The sequence below is a fragment of the Fulmarus glacialis genome, unplaced genomic scaffold, assembly GCF_000690835.1.
Source record: "Fulmarus glacialis isolate BGI_N327 unplaced genomic scaffold, ASM69083v1 scaffold34139, whole genome shotgun sequence".
Taxonomy (NCBI): Eukaryota; Metazoa; Chordata; class Aves; order Procellariiformes; family Procellariidae; genus Fulmarus; species Fulmarus glacialis.
The window spans coordinates 12,254-27,848 of record NW_009234479.1 but is presented as its reverse complement, the minus strand read 5'-3'; the positions used below and the strand labels follow the sequence as shown (position 1 = coordinate 27,848).

The 15,595-nt window shown below is 37.0% G+C and overlaps 1 protein-coding gene across 1 annotated transcript; it reads right to left on the bottom strand.

Moving 5' to 3' along the window:
- Positions 1-1,072: 1,072 nt before the first annotated feature.
- LOC104082514 (UPF0317 protein C14orf159 homolog, mitochondrial-like) lies at positions 1,073-13,587 on the bottom strand (the record flags this gene model as incomplete). The annotated part of the gene is made up of 6 exons (XM_009585659.1): positions 13,570-13,587; positions 9,178-9,225; positions 6,860-6,971; positions 3,811-3,964; positions 2,916-3,114; positions 1,073-1,223 (listed from the first exon to the last, which is right to left on the bottom strand). Coding segments are annotated over exons 1-6 (682 nt in total), but the record flags the coding sequence as incomplete, so codon positions are not given.
- Between the last annotated feature and the right edge of the window lie 2,008 nt (positions 13,588-15,595).

Below are 15,595 nucleotides of genomic sequence, written 5' to 3'. Positions count from 1 at the left end.
ATTCTATGATTCTATGATTCTATCTCACTCTTACCCAGCTTTCACTAAATTGTCTTTTACTTTATTCTAACACCTACTGGTAACATTCTGGGTCATTCTAAGCACTTGCTCTCTTCCCTTGGTTTTAAATTCTTCAGACGCTTTAATACACCACTGTCTTTTCTGGAATAAATTTATATGATCTGTATATATAATAATTTACTCTTTTCTGTTAAAAATAAATAAATAGTGGAAACTCTTACTTGCCCAATCATCTTGTTGCTCTACTCAATAAGGAACTTATTACTAGTTCCTCAGATTTAAGCACTCAGACTAAATATATTACTGGGGAATACTGTTACCAATGACCTCTCCTTCCATGCTCTGCAATGTGATCCTTCTGTGTATGCAGCCCCATGAGTCTACTGATTGACAGAGGGGAACTTTTTTTTTATTGTAATCTATCTTCATCTTACAGGTGTTTGGTTTGGTTTTGGTTTTTTCCAAACAGCCTCTTGTTTTATCCTTTTTTTTCAGCTTTCCCTTGCAAAGAATAGGCCTATACTTGTTTGAGCTGGATTTCTTAAAAAATATATTTTATTGTCATACTTCTATTTATTCTGTCTTAAGTGTTGTGCTCAATGTATCCTATTTCAGTATTTTTAAAAATAATGCAGTATTTACTTTCACAGTCATCCGCTAAGACACAAAATGCATCCACACATACTTCTCCCCATGCTGTCAATCATTGCTACCCTGTCACTGGAATCTCTGACAGCAAGAAAGTATTCACATATAAATGAAACTGCATATATTTTAGAAAAATGTGATTACACTCTTTAGCAAAACACCCCTGCCATATAACTTAATTTATCTACATCAGACAGCTATCTTTTATCTGTGTTCAGCTCATTCAAAACCTTCTTTTTTCTTTTTGCCTTTTTTTTTTTTTTTTAAAATTCAGGTTTGTGACCATTAGAAAGGATTAAAACTTAATAAATTTACTGCTGCAGGTATTTCAGTCCTCCCACTTCCCCCCTCCATTTTTACATACAGTAAAGCGCAGGCAGAGTGAAACATGAAAAGCACTGACCAGGGTCACCCATGTGAATTGGGGCTCCATGGGCTTCTTTTAATCCTGATGTCGCTAGCACAGCTGCTTCCAACTTGCTTGCAGGAACAGGTCTCATTGTGACTACTAAGTTGCAGCAAAAAGGAGAAACACTGTAGCAAGGCACGGCTGTCTGGCAGTTTAAAAGAATCCAAGATGTGAGCAGGAATACTGAATAATACTTCCAGAGTATTAGAAGAAATAAATCTAAAACTTGGTGCTGTACTTAGTTTAGAAAGGCTGCATGCTAACATTCATTTTAAATCCTTTCAAAAAAGAAAATTTCTTAGCATCCCATAATTTTTTTTTTCCTGTAAGATCCAGCAGTGCAGGAGTGAAATATTCCATCCTTGAGCTTCTTTGTATCGATCACTAAAATTTTCAACATCATGCATTTCTTGCTTCAGTAGATACAGCACACAGTGTGTTGAGCTCAGTATATTCTGAATGTTGTCAGAAAATAACTGTGCGCTCCCTATACAGACAGGGAAAAAGCTAATAAAAAGTATCACGCAGCAACAAATGTACTTGGTCTGAATCTATTCTCTGTATTTGAATTCAGGGGAGCTACAGTGTTCTGTAAGATGCAAGGGTCAGGAACTCCTGCTGCTGGCAGTACCCACTTCTACAGAAGCAGTATGCCAGTTCCACACATACAAAATCTTAATCTTTTGTAGCTCTAGAAAGGTTCTATGGAATTCACCATCATCACTGACTGGGAGGCTGAAGCACCTTTTCTATTCAGAAATAAAGCAGTCCAGTTTTTTAGAACAAAATGTCTGATATCTAAGTTGCATTTGAACATAAACAGATATGTAGACAGCTAGAGCTGTTCAGAAAATGCTCATTAACATCTTTATAATAAAAATCATTATACCTGTCACTGGAGAAACACCCTGTACAGTTCTTCACAGTATTGATGTGCTATAAACTATGAAATTTTCCTAATTCTGAAACGTTATAAGCAGATACATAGTCATATGTTTTTTTCTTTAAGCTTGGTAGAAGGACTCATGTATGAGAAAGATTTGTGCCTTCATTTTGACCAGGAGTATAGCAAAAAGATTGTGAAATGATAACACTGAAAACAACAATAACCTTTGTCTAGTAGAACACATACGGACTATATGAAAAAGGCATGCAGATGTGTATTTAAGTGTTCTTAATATTAAAGGGTCTACCTACTGGAGCCAGAATTATTCTAGGACTTCTGCCAACATTAAAATCTGCACTATAAACTTTCTGAGCACAGTTACAATTTTCAGTTCTACGGTAGATGCCTCAAGTTTTTGGGAACATCTTCTGTCCCAGAGGTCTGGGTTCATAGCAAATACGCAGTTTAAATGCTCTACTGTCACAGAAAAAATCCAAAATGTGGCTATCGTATGTGCAGAAGAAACTGCTACTGTCATGGCTCCTAAAAGGAATAATCCTACTGTAAGCTGGAGCTGGTATGGAGAGCAGGATGTGTATAAAGGCATGGTCAGAATAGTGCACGGGTCATTGGTTGAAATAGGGAAGGCAAACCAGAACAGAATCCAAATGAAATGGCTGCCACAGCACACAGGGAAAAACTTTGTCGCCATAAATGAATAAAAAAGCAGATCGGCCTTGCAGGAAGTTGAGAAAAGCACTGAACTGAGGCTGGGCATATTTTACCCTCTATTTTTGTGCACTCAGTACTAGCACATGCCTAAAGTTACTATGCAGGTAGGGAAAAAAGATCTGATTTTGAGCAATAGGTATATGCACATAATGTGTGTATGGACAAATGCTCAAAGGCAAAGTTACAACAAAGACTGTGTGTGTGTGTGCGTATACTTACCTTATACATGCTTACATTACATTTTTGCTCAACATTTCTTATGGGAATGCCAGCATTTTGGACTGCTTTTTCAAAAGAGAAGCTGCAGCCTAAATAAAAAGTCACCATGTCCTTAAGTTGTTCAGAATACTCCTTTAGGCTTTTCAGTGATCCAGTATAAGTTCCGTGCTCATATATTCTGTACTGCAGGCAGTCAGTTCTAGTGAAATAAGAAGTTATCACAGCTTTATCATATTTTTTGAAATCTAGGTGAATAGTTTGAATTGACATTAACCCAGTACCAAACCACAAAATACAGCCTACTTTATCCATTTATTTTCTTTCTGAGTACAATGAAACAAACACATGCAAAAACCCCAGAACACCTTATTCTGCACAAAAACAAGCCAGTAAACAGAACGCATTAGAGTTTGGTATTTTTTAGGTTTTATAGATAAATGTCCCTTACATGTATCTTGTCTCTGGGCTTCAGAAATTAGGGAGCTCTTTTAAGTCTTGCTTTTAGTGTTTACTACAAAAGCACATCTTTCAAATTTCAGAGACCCTACAAATATCATGCGGTCACCATGCCTACATTACTATTAAATAAAACTAAGGTAAAACCCTATTATTTAACTCTGCTGGCTCAGACCGCAAAGTATTTAGAAATTACACAAAATTTCACTTTTGCATGAGAAAAACACTTGTAATACTGACAATTATCATAACATGTTTCTCAAGAACAAGACAATCAGGATGTTATACTCATGCAGAGCTTTCATTCAAAGGTATAACTCCAAGAAAAGAAACTTGTTCAAAATGTACAACAGTGTGAGCAGGCTGTTCCCTGAAACCCTCCTAATCACCACCAGCATTCACTTCAGAACATTGAGAAGCAGAGTTGGTCTGTAGTTACCTGATATCAGAATCACTACTGAGAGAAGGACATGCCCATTCACCTGGTTTACTTCTGTACAGCAGCGGCAGGGGTCCATCATTTGCATGGCAAAACTTCTCAAAGTCATCAGCCAGGGACTTGTGCAAAATCACGACGTTGGCCTGTTTATAGCCTGAAATTGTAGAAGGTAGAAATGACTGGTTAATAATTCAGCTTTTTGTTTGTGAAACAGTAGCTTTTCTGTATAGATTTCTTTAGATGGTCTATAAAAAATTACCTCAAGGAAATTTTTGATTCATAATTCCGTAATTAAATTAAACAGCTTTTTGAAATGTTTTTAAAATCATAGCTAGATGTACTCTGTATGTGAAGTTGTTCACAGCTAAAATAGTTGGCAGACATGGGTAGTACTAGAATATGAAGACAGCACAATTACTTTGATAAACACTTCTATGAATTTATATATAAACTTAATTTATTACCTAACCTGGGAAATTAGTATTCTATAGGAAAATGCTTTACTTTGCAAATGTTAGCACAGAGCCAAAGAAAGGCTATTGCATACCACAATTTCACCTTTTTTTTTCAGTTAATACCAAGCTATAAATCATGGCCAGTCCAACAGTAAACTCCTAGTATCTTGACGTTATGCAGCCCATTCTTTAGAGTTTGTTGGCTATGAAATTTTACTGTGGGCTGCAATTTAACAGACGTAATTACAGCTCAGGAATAAACTCCTGCCTGTCACACTGAATCTCAGTCTTTTCTACTATTTCTAATTTAAAAAACTGAAATGACCAGAACTGCTATACTTTCTTCACTTGGAATCAACTTTGATTTAAAAGGTTTTTGACTACTACCATGCGATAGCTTCTAAAGACATTAACGTTTTTGCAATGAGCACCAATGAAGAAAGCTCACATTCATTTATTTAGCAAAAATTTATTTTCTAAACAGTAGTAGTTAATATCAATGTCATTTTAATTTTTCTGCATGTAAATACCAGCTGTTCAAATACAGAGAGAAAATTTGGAATACAATTAGTCTGTGGTGTATAAAACTGCCAATTAACAGTCCCTAACTCCTGTAGTGATACTGTCTTAAAAAGTTATTACTGTGTCAGACAGGCAAGTAAGAGGCTGCATAGAAGCTCTCACTTTCTTGAATACTGTGGTATTCTGTTATCCAAGAGGCAATCGTTTAGTTGAAATCTATGATCTGCCTTAAAAAGCTGTAGAAAATCAGCCAAATCTTACTCTTGACCAAAGCTAACAAAGAAACCAAAAGATAAAATTCTATTCCTGATGGAAAAATGCAAAGCAAAGGCTGAAGTAAGCATGTATTTGCATACTGAATGTGCCCACAAACTGCTCTCCTGGGAGTATTCAGCACAAAAATTCATTTTATTACTAGAAACAGTTTCTTGCTAAATACAGAAATACATTTTTGTTAAATAAACATACTAAATTTACCACTGAATAAAATACTACATTCAGTTACCCCTCAACTTCATACCCTGCCATCCATGTGAAATCCACAATCATTTTCTATTTTGCTGGTGATATTCACAAATTCTTAAAATTACGGTTTTAGTCAGTGCATTCAACTCAGACAACAGTGAATTTAAAATACTAGTCACAGCTGACAGACTGAATCTGTAGGTAACTTTGAGGTATTCTATAAATTCAGGAAGCTTCGTTAGAACCCTTTGACAACTTTATTGCTCCTCCTGATAACTATCCTTACTTTCTTTACAGATGAAAAGATATTTTTCCCTTCCTATATCAGCTTACATATATACCTGCATATGTATCCATCATTATGAATATATTCACGAGCAATGTTAGTGAAGCTGGACATGCTGATCAACCCATGCATTAATTCAACACACTCAAGTCCCAATTCAGAGAATTTTAGAAAGAGTTTTCAATTTCTTTGATGAATGACAATGAGGGCAGTAAGAAATAATTATTTTAGTAGTATATCACCCAACAACATAAGACGATTTTAAGGATTCTGAGAAATTCCAGTTACCCTAGTTTTTTTAGCCTTTGCATAACAGAGCTGTATGCTCATGGCTTGAAGTCTGAATTTGTTTTGTATGTAAACCATACTTTTTTCAAATGTTAAACCTAACACATTTAAAACTGTAGCAATACATGCACTTAAAAATACAGTTGGGGCAAACTGCAGATTATTAACATTATACCATGTTTTCCATTAGTATTTTTCAACTTATGTACTGATGGAAAAGAAAACCATAATTTCAAGACTCACTATGATTCTATAAAATGACCCTTAACGTTCTTATGTTATAGTAACGCTACTACACACAGCTTTGTTGATCAGCTACTTGCCACAGTATTTTTAGTTATGTTAAGTTACATTTTAAAGTTGATCAGAACAATGACACAGACTTCTCTGCTCCTGTAAAAGTTCAGCTATGAGAGGCAAGACAGAAATCAATTTTCCAGAATGCATTCAGTTATCTGAGTATAAAACTATTTTTTCCCTCCCCCTTATAATTCCCCGTCTTGCTGAGTCAGTAATTTCCAACTTCTGCCACAAATGAAGCAGAAAACCACTTCTGTAACTATATGTCTCTAATTCTTCCCCAAAGTGTATCCAATGCACTAAGTAAAGCAAGGTCTCTGTGAAGAACATAGTATGTCATCCTACAAATGTGATCATAATGTATGCAAGAAAAGTCAGATTTGGTTAAAGATTTTTCAAATATTTTCTGCATCCGTAATTTCTCACTGACATAACGGGGAGCTGAGGGATGCACTGCAAACTTTGAAAACAAAGTCCATGTACTTTACACAGGTAAGATGATATATTTTCTCTGACGTAGCTTTATGATTTAAGAACACAGTGTCAGGTGCTTACAATGTAATTTCAAAAACACCCGAGGGACTTAAGAACATAAGTCAACTTAACATTTTCTTCTGTTTTACTTCAGTGCTTTTGATATTCCTACATTCCTTCACAAACAAAAAGAGAAACCACATAGCTATGAATCTAAAATGGAGTCACTTTTGCACTTAGAGCTGTTAGGTTTACTTACCCTCCGCCATTCCACACGTACTACTAATACTGAGTGTGTTGCATCGAATTATTCTTCTTAGCACATGGGGAAGGAGAGATTTCAAGCCTCCTGTCAAAATCATCTCTTCAGCCTTAACAGAAAGATAATTATAAATTTAAACACAAAGCATATTTATTTTTTGACATTTTAAATTCTGATTTGCTGGAGAACTTAGCTTAAGTTTCCTCCTTGTGCTCCACCAAAGTTATTACCACTGGGAAATTCTAAGTTATAATCCAAAAGGCAGATCAAAGGCAAAAGATTATTTCACTGACATTTTATGACTAAATGCAAACTGAATCTTTCAATAAAGATTGAGACACGCACTTTAACATTCGAGATAAAATGCAAAGTTTTGCTGGCCTGTAATGTAAGAAACAGATTTTACTTTCCTCCCTGATAAATATTCATTTCCTAGAGTATTCACTTTTCCAACATTCATTGTAACTTTAAAATTGCAAAAGCACAAATGGATTAACCTACCAAGCTATAATCTGTAATATTACTTCTCTGTTCAAAACGCTTTTAGACAATTAGCAATGCAATCTTGTGGTAAAGAACTATATTCAGAAAATGTCATTTTAATACATTCCAAACGTATTATACTTTTCAAATATTAATTACGCAGAAGTGAATACTCCCATGGCTATTCTTCCACTGGGAAAGCAGACATAGAGATGTTTAATTCACTTGTACAATCTGGAGTAGAAACAGAGATAAGTACTCTAATTACAATCAATATCTGACTCTTTTTACATCTTTTGGAGGCTTAAGATATCTTTTTTCTGCAATCTAGACAAAGTTCACACAAAGTTTATCTCTCAACCTAAACTACCTAATAACTAAAAAGGGTTTATTACATCGCTATAAAGTAGAAGATAGCTCAGGGTAGAATAACAACTTGGCTTATCATGATTTTAACCTTGGTCACTTTTAAGTAAAGAAACTGAACTATCCTCTGAGTAATCAAATTACCAACCTCCAAGTTTTTCTTTAATTCAGAAGAAGCCATTCTTCATGTCATTCATAAGAAGTAATAAATATGATAGAAGCTGTGCTGCTTTTTTTAAAAGATGCCAGTAAATTAATGTACAATGAGATGTTACAACCTTCTAGCAAAAGTTAACTTTTCTGTTAAAGGTGCACAGTTTTTGTACTATAACTATGATAGTACAAAGTTTCATGCTCACAGTGGAGTGGAATATAAGTGAAACACTTTATTGTGAAAATTTATACCTCAGAGCAACTCATTCCTTAATTAACTTGAAGTAAGAGTAGTGACATGTTTTAACCAAAATTATACTCTCATAATAGGTTGTCTGTCTAAAATGTTTCCCAAAGCTTGCAGAATTCTGAGAGGTTAAGTTGGGTGCACTGAAATTTAGAGTAAGCTTTGTATTTATTCTTAATTCTGAAATCTTCACATAACATTGTCAGCCAAAAGAAATCAGTCTGGATTTTTTTTTGGAACTCCAACTTACTACTTTCTAACTCTTCTCATCTTTTCTGCTTTTACATTATCACTCCGTATGCTGCACAAAAAATAGTCTTCATTACAAAATCATGAAAAATTCCAAACACACACTTTAAAGATAACAAGAAATTGGATTTAGAAATGTAGCTGAGCTCTAATCCAGGCCTGTAAGTGTCAATTTAAGAGACACTATTCTTACTGCAAAGAGAGTTTCTAACACCAGTCTGGAATTATTCATTCAAGAGGTTTCAGATTAAATACAGTCATCCTAATAAAAAATTCCAGGTGTGTTCATTAGATTCTTTCAGATTGTTTTTCTTTATTTCTGAGCATCTTTGAAACCATCTAAATCATCTATAGGATTGATGGCCTTAAGAACTACTAGCTTACTTGGATTTGAAAGACAGTCTGAATGAAGCTCAGGAAACTAATTTGGGACAAAAGATGACTTCAGCTAGGTATTTTATCACAAATGCCCCGGTCTGATGTTGGGCAAGCCTGATTCTCCCCTCATAAAGTGTGTGCCCAGTAGCAGAAATGGAAGTACCTATGGGATTTTATTAGCAAACATTCAGGACCCTAAAAGTTCATATGACTGCAAGCGGCTAACAAGCTACAGGACTGTGAATATCAGTAGTGCCGAAATGTTGCCTGTAAGTACCTTACAGAAACACTTGGGCTTGTAGTTCCTATTTGTGAACCTAGCCCCTAGCTGCAAAGCAACATATATTGTTGATGACTGGTTAGGAAGTGAAAAATTTAAACATTAACTTTGTATAAAAGCAGACTGATTAATCTCTTTCAGATGAGAGAGAAAACTCACCTTACGACCATCTGCTATCACTAAAGTTCTTGTGGTGATTTTGTAAAACTATAGGGAAAATCCCAAAGGATTAACATTCTGAGTTATAACTTTAGACCACTATATTTGCTATACAATATCAGTAATAGATTATGCTGCTGTTTTACTTTATTAGTTGCTAAATTTGGATAGACGATAAAAACTGCTAGATGCTCATAGTAAAACCTAGCTTTTGCTATTTGACTTCCTCAGGAATGGATAGTTTCTATGCAATATGTTATTTTCCTGTGCTAGGGGGCATTGTCAGGTTTAGATTCCCCAACCGTCTCTAGGACCTCCTGGAAAATCGTTGGAGCCATCATGACCACAGCCTGTTTGAAATGGGGGAAGCACCAAGACAACTCAGGTCTTACAGCATCTTCTCCACTTTGTCCCATCAGGATGCCTAATGAAGTGTACAGACTGGCTTCATGGGGCCCTCAAGCAGCACTCTAACTAAATGGTCTGGTACAGCTGTTAATCAGTTATCAGGATCTGTCCCCTGGCAGAGGTTTTTCAACTCCTTTCATTTTGTTCTGAGATAGTTTCAGATAACAGTAAGTGTCAGTTATCTCATGGAAGTATGTTTGATCATGATGCAATAAGACAGGGTGCAGGATAAATGTTGAAAAGCCCTTAAGAGAAGATGCTGACAGAGCTTATGAGGTGGCTGTTGTGCCTGAAGACATCCTACATGGTGTCCCCTCACTAAGGACCCTAAGATCTGGCTTTCCAGTCTGGGTTGCCTTTAATTGAATGAACCTCTAAAGCAGACTAGATATAGTCCTGGATAACCAGCATTTGAAAATCAGGTCATTTACTGGCTGCATAATGACAAACTTCATACTTAAAGCACCCAGTCTGAAAAAACCCTTGTTCTAAATCATGTTGCTCACATCCCTGACTTACAATACCAACAACCAATACTGTAAAGCTTCATAGCACTGAAGTGTCAAGATCATTCTTAAAGAACCTTTTCTTAAACATTTGGTTCCACATTAGAAGCACAATAAATACTTTTCTTTTTAGAGGTTTACATGAAGATTCAAGGTATTTCATGTGTATTTTGAGTTTTACATACTGAACTTAAATGAATAAATATTAAAATATATTGCTCTCTGACACATTAAAATGGCACTAACCCACTATTGATTTGTGGGCAGTGCCATACCCTGAGCTGCACTTCTAGATCTTGACAAGGATGATGGAACTTCAAAGCTGGAAAGAGATGATAATGTACAAGAATGATCTATAAGAATGATGTAAGGAGCTGTGTGATCAGACAATGCTTACTGTTATCTGAGTTTGGATGCCTTCTCTCCTCTCACTAGTTCTTTTTAATTTATATACTTGCTCTATCTCTCAGTTGTACCTTAATGGTATCAGTAGTTCAGAATAACGAATCAGCTTGTCAGAAACCATATTGTATTGAAATGACATTATATTGAAAAGATATATATATTCAGGAAAAAACTTTTCTTTGCATGAAAGTGGCAGTCAGGAAGTACAGATATGTACCAGCTTTGGTAAAAGTTCTAAACGGATCTTGGGTCTGGTTTTATTAAGTAATGTAAAACTGTTAGGCGACATCTTCATTTAGTATATATCTGCGTAGCATCACTCCAGTAGAGTTAAGCAGATACACACTGCCTGATTAATTTGGCCCAGCTGATTTGCAAAATATCCCATTACCTAGACAACAACAATTTTCAGGAAGGCCAGATTTGGAGGGTGAATATTTTTTTATTCAGAAATTGTGATCAATTGTTGCCATGTGAAGCTCTAAGTCATTAACAATTTCTACATGCTGTTCTCAGCACGCTAGTTGAGTATGGGTGACTGTGCAATGAGGTGCTGATCTTTGTTGAGGTGATTAGAACAGGACTGGTTCTAAGCCTCATCTTTATAACTGATTGTAAAGAATATGCTCTGTTTCCCCCTGATCCCACAACTCATGCTAGGAAAAAGGCATATTGAAAGGAATGTTACTTTATCCTGTTAAAAACCCTGCTGCTCTCAAGAGGCGTACCCTTGCCTGTCACATCACTTAGAGATTCACTAGTTTCTATCTTTAAGCCTTGTCTGGTAACAAAGTTAGTTACTGTATATCAAGGCAAGAGTTAAATATTCAACAGTAATGCTTGGAAAAAGTGACCAATACCATCCACCTTTGCCAAATAATCTCCAACCCAACATGAAGCAAGAAAAATGCAGTTCCAGACAAGATTTAATAAAGAGGTTGCCTTGTCTTTCAGATGACTTGTATGATGGACAGAGTAGCCTTTTTGCACCACCCTATTGTTTGCACGTCCTGGCTATTTTTTATTTCCTCCCTCTTTCTTTTGTCTACAGTGTCTCTGCCTCCGCCTTTTTCCTCCCTGAGTTCAGACCTCTATCTCCACAACTCCAAGCTGGACTGACCTTCATAGGGCTTGCTTCCTTGGTTTGTCTGATTGCATCCTCTGGCAATACAGGAGTTTGGATGCCTTCTCTCCTCTCACTAGTTCTTTTTAATTTATATACTTGCTGTACCTCTCAGTTGTACCTTAAACTCTCTCTCAATTTTCCACCTTAAATGAGCTTTTCCTGTTCTAACTCTGAGACAAAATAATCTAACTTCAGAAATCATAAAACACAATAAATACACAAATGGTTTCCTAGACTTGTAAGATGCAGACTCCTCTAAACCTCAATATCTACACCTACCTGTAGAGAGAGAGAGAGATATCTCCTCTTTTAATGTTACAGATAGGCTTGGATTAAGCATAGTTTTCCTAATTATTTCCTCCTTAATTTTTGACAGCAGAACCACCAACTAGCCTTGCAAAGTTATGTATCTTTACATTAAATTGTTGATTGAGCTACAGTTTATAAAGCATTTTTACAACCTGCAGAGCATAATCTCTTTAGAGAAAGAGAGGGAAGTGCAATAAGTGAAACATTTTGTATTACCTTAGAGCTTTCAAAATGAAAAAGTGAACCTGTAAATTTCGCAGATATTTAAATATGAGCATAGACTCTTTCCAGGCCCACATTGTAAATTATTCATTACCCAAGAAAATGGAAAAATGTCATTTAAGTGTCAGAAAGATTACACTTTGAGATGCAGTGGGTGTGTCCATACTGCTGTGCTAAACCACACCAGATAAAAATGAATCAAAAAATTATATAACACTTCAGAAGTGTCAGTGTGACTGCTTCGTCTTTACACGTGTCAAGTAAATTCATGAAATAAAACTAAAAACATATAGTATTTCTGTGGTTTTAAAAATGGATCACCTGAGAATAAACAGCCTGTAAAAAGTACTGCTGATAAGAGTAACGAACAAGTCAGCTTGAAGACTGCAAGTAGTTAATACCAGATTATAGGTCTGTTTCTCCAGGGGTACTGATATACTAATAAGAATACGGTTTAATGCAGTGACTTTGAAAAAGTGTAACCTAGAGACTTGCTTGCAAGGAGCCCAAAGACTCTTATGAAATACAGTCTTGCATTGTTTATATCACTTTTGTCCTATTTTCAGTTTAAAGATTCATAATAAGAATGGGTGGTGGCATGTACAGGTTCACTGGCCAAAAAAGTGCATGGGTCACTAACTAACACTGCTGGGCAGGTTTTTTTAGATATTGTCACGCAGATAGCTTACCCAAAGCTACTGCTGCACTAACAGGAACAGCAGGGTAACTTGAAACATGAGCCAGCCCACGGGCTGCTTTACTGATACATAATGGAAAATAATCTAAACTAATTATAATCTAACAAACCCTTTGTGTACTATGCCTTGCCCTAGTATGAATATGGTTACAGAGGTTTGTTAACGTAAACATGGTTTAAAATGACCTGCTGCTTAATCATCGAGCTGATTTGAAATTCTGCCAAGAGACTTCTGTGAAAAGCACAAACTTCTCTGAAAATTTACTCCATTTGCTTTTCCAACCGGGTCTCTCAGTTATACTTGTGATGTTTCATTTGAAGAATCAATTAATGATCCTTTTTCTCCCCATCTGCTATGAATCATTTCAAAGCACAGAAGTGCTTTGTGTATCATTCCAAAGAGGAAGTGCTTTGTGTATTTTCAGACAGCGGCTCGTCCAGCAAATTAAGGTTTAACTTTACATTTGAAACACAGGGTATTTGCCTTTGAAGTTTATGCACCTTTAGATGAGGGCTGCAAATAGAAACTTAAATTAGTTTCCATTAGTGTTCGTTCTGCTACTTAAAGCAGCTAGCTATACTCCAGATCCTGCAGGTTGTGTCAGGATGAGAAACTGATGATAGAATCAATGTATCTTTGATGCAATCTTGTTTACTTGCAAAAAAGACACACAACGTTTAGTTTCTCCCAGTATATTAAGAACAAAGAAAGCAATTACCACTTCCGAAGTAGCCATTTCGGACAGTGCTGCGTGATGGTGTGACATGTCTTGCACAGGCTCCCTGAACTTCCACCACTGCATTTGTATTATTTTATACTCAGCTTCCGCTCTGGGACAAAATAAGTTCTTTCTCAGGTGGAGAAATATGGGCAGGGACTAGAGAATAGTTCACACCGGGGCCCTGCCCTTGCACGGGCATAATCTATGCAAGATCTCGATTGTTTAGGCTTTTTTATCCTGCAAACGATGAGGCCTCATGACTTCACACACCCTTCCAACCCCTTCGGTCATATCCTAATACCTGCATACCCTGCCCCATCAAAAACACATGACCAGCAAGCTTTAGAACAGCCACCTCATTTACGTGCGCTTTTGGCAAGATACAGTACACACATAAGAAGAGACAAGGACCTTCATCGAGATTTAAAAATGCCACTTTCATGCCTTTGACTTTGCTGACAGGAATACTCACCAGCTGCAGCAAGAAGAGACAGCAAATGATCTACCAGAGGTTGTTTTCTTATAAGATGACAAGAAGTGCTTATTCAACGTCAAGAAATTGAAAAAAACATGAGGGTGGCATTTAAATATAGTTTCCCAATCTACACTGAGCTACAGAAGATCTTTAGAACTGCTCCACAATTCTCTGGGCTATTTAATACAGAATGAAAGTGGAAGTCCATAGGACAAAGTACAGTGACTTGTATGCTTTGTTTGCAAGGCAGCAACCACAGGTGCTTATTTTGATAAGAAAGTATGTCACCGCCTAGGTTACACCCAGTCACATCATGCACGGTCACAGGGCTGATTGGGTGCCTGTTCCTCTCAAGGAATTCCATCTGGAGGTAAGCAGGTGAGTGATGTTCTGCTCCCTACACACCATAAAAATAGTACCATGCTCCCCCAAAAACGTGCCATGCTCCTGCTGTCAGGTCATTCAGGCTATCCCCAGGATTATGCTCTTTCTTTTGGGTTCACATGTCTGCCAGCAGGTACTAAGTCACTGCATCCATTGCTCCTCACCAAGCAATTCTCAGATATGGTCACTAAGGGAATGACTGCAGCCTATGTATTTACACTGAGATAGTGTCCTTGAAATGTGGGTGTCTCAGTAGGCTGTGTCTGCGGAACCTCCAGTGAATTGTACCTCTCCAAACACTACCAAGCACAAACATCTTTGCCTCCACAAGTACCTCTGATGGAGAGATACTGACTTCCGTTGTTCCACTGCTTCCTTCAGTTCTTAGACCAAGAAGTACTGTGAACAGCTCAAAAGGACCAAGCATCATTTCCCTGATGGAGCTCCTGGCTTAAGCAGTGCTATTTGGATAACCAGGTCCATCAGTGGCAGGCGCTGCAAGAATAGCTCACTGCAACTTCCAGGACTAAGTGTAGATAAAGTGCTGCTAGCAACTGTGCTATGTGATGGGAAATGGTGTGCACTTGGACTGCTGTTTTATCTTGGAGCATCCACACTGCCCACAGATTAAATGTTAATCTGCATCAAGAATGTCTGGACAGCTTTGTTCTGCAGCATCCATTCAAATTGGAAAAGCTCCATGAAGTTTCAGACAAGTTATGGCTGCATTAATATGTTTTCATTACTGCATACCTGACAACCATGGTACTATGTGGCAACTATAATTGTCACAACGGAAACTGCCCTTAATGGTCTGTCTGGTGCAGCCAGGCACCTGCGGACACATTTGCACTATAGCTGCAAGAGCTCAGGGCCTGACTGACCAACACTGAGTAGAGCAGCATGATGAAAAGGAATAGCGATAAGCAGTAATATCAACAGCAGACATATACTCTAAGGCTGACAATGACCACAATCCCTATAGAGAAGAGAGTGTGCTTTGTCCCTAGTGAAGATGCCCAAGCTCTAGAAACCACGTACGTTACATACTTACTTGGTAGACTGCATCACAGAGCCCATAAATCATCAATGACAATGTTCACCATCCTTGAACTTGTGAAGAAGAACTTGCAGAATTAGTGAGTTATAATCACAAAGCCCCTT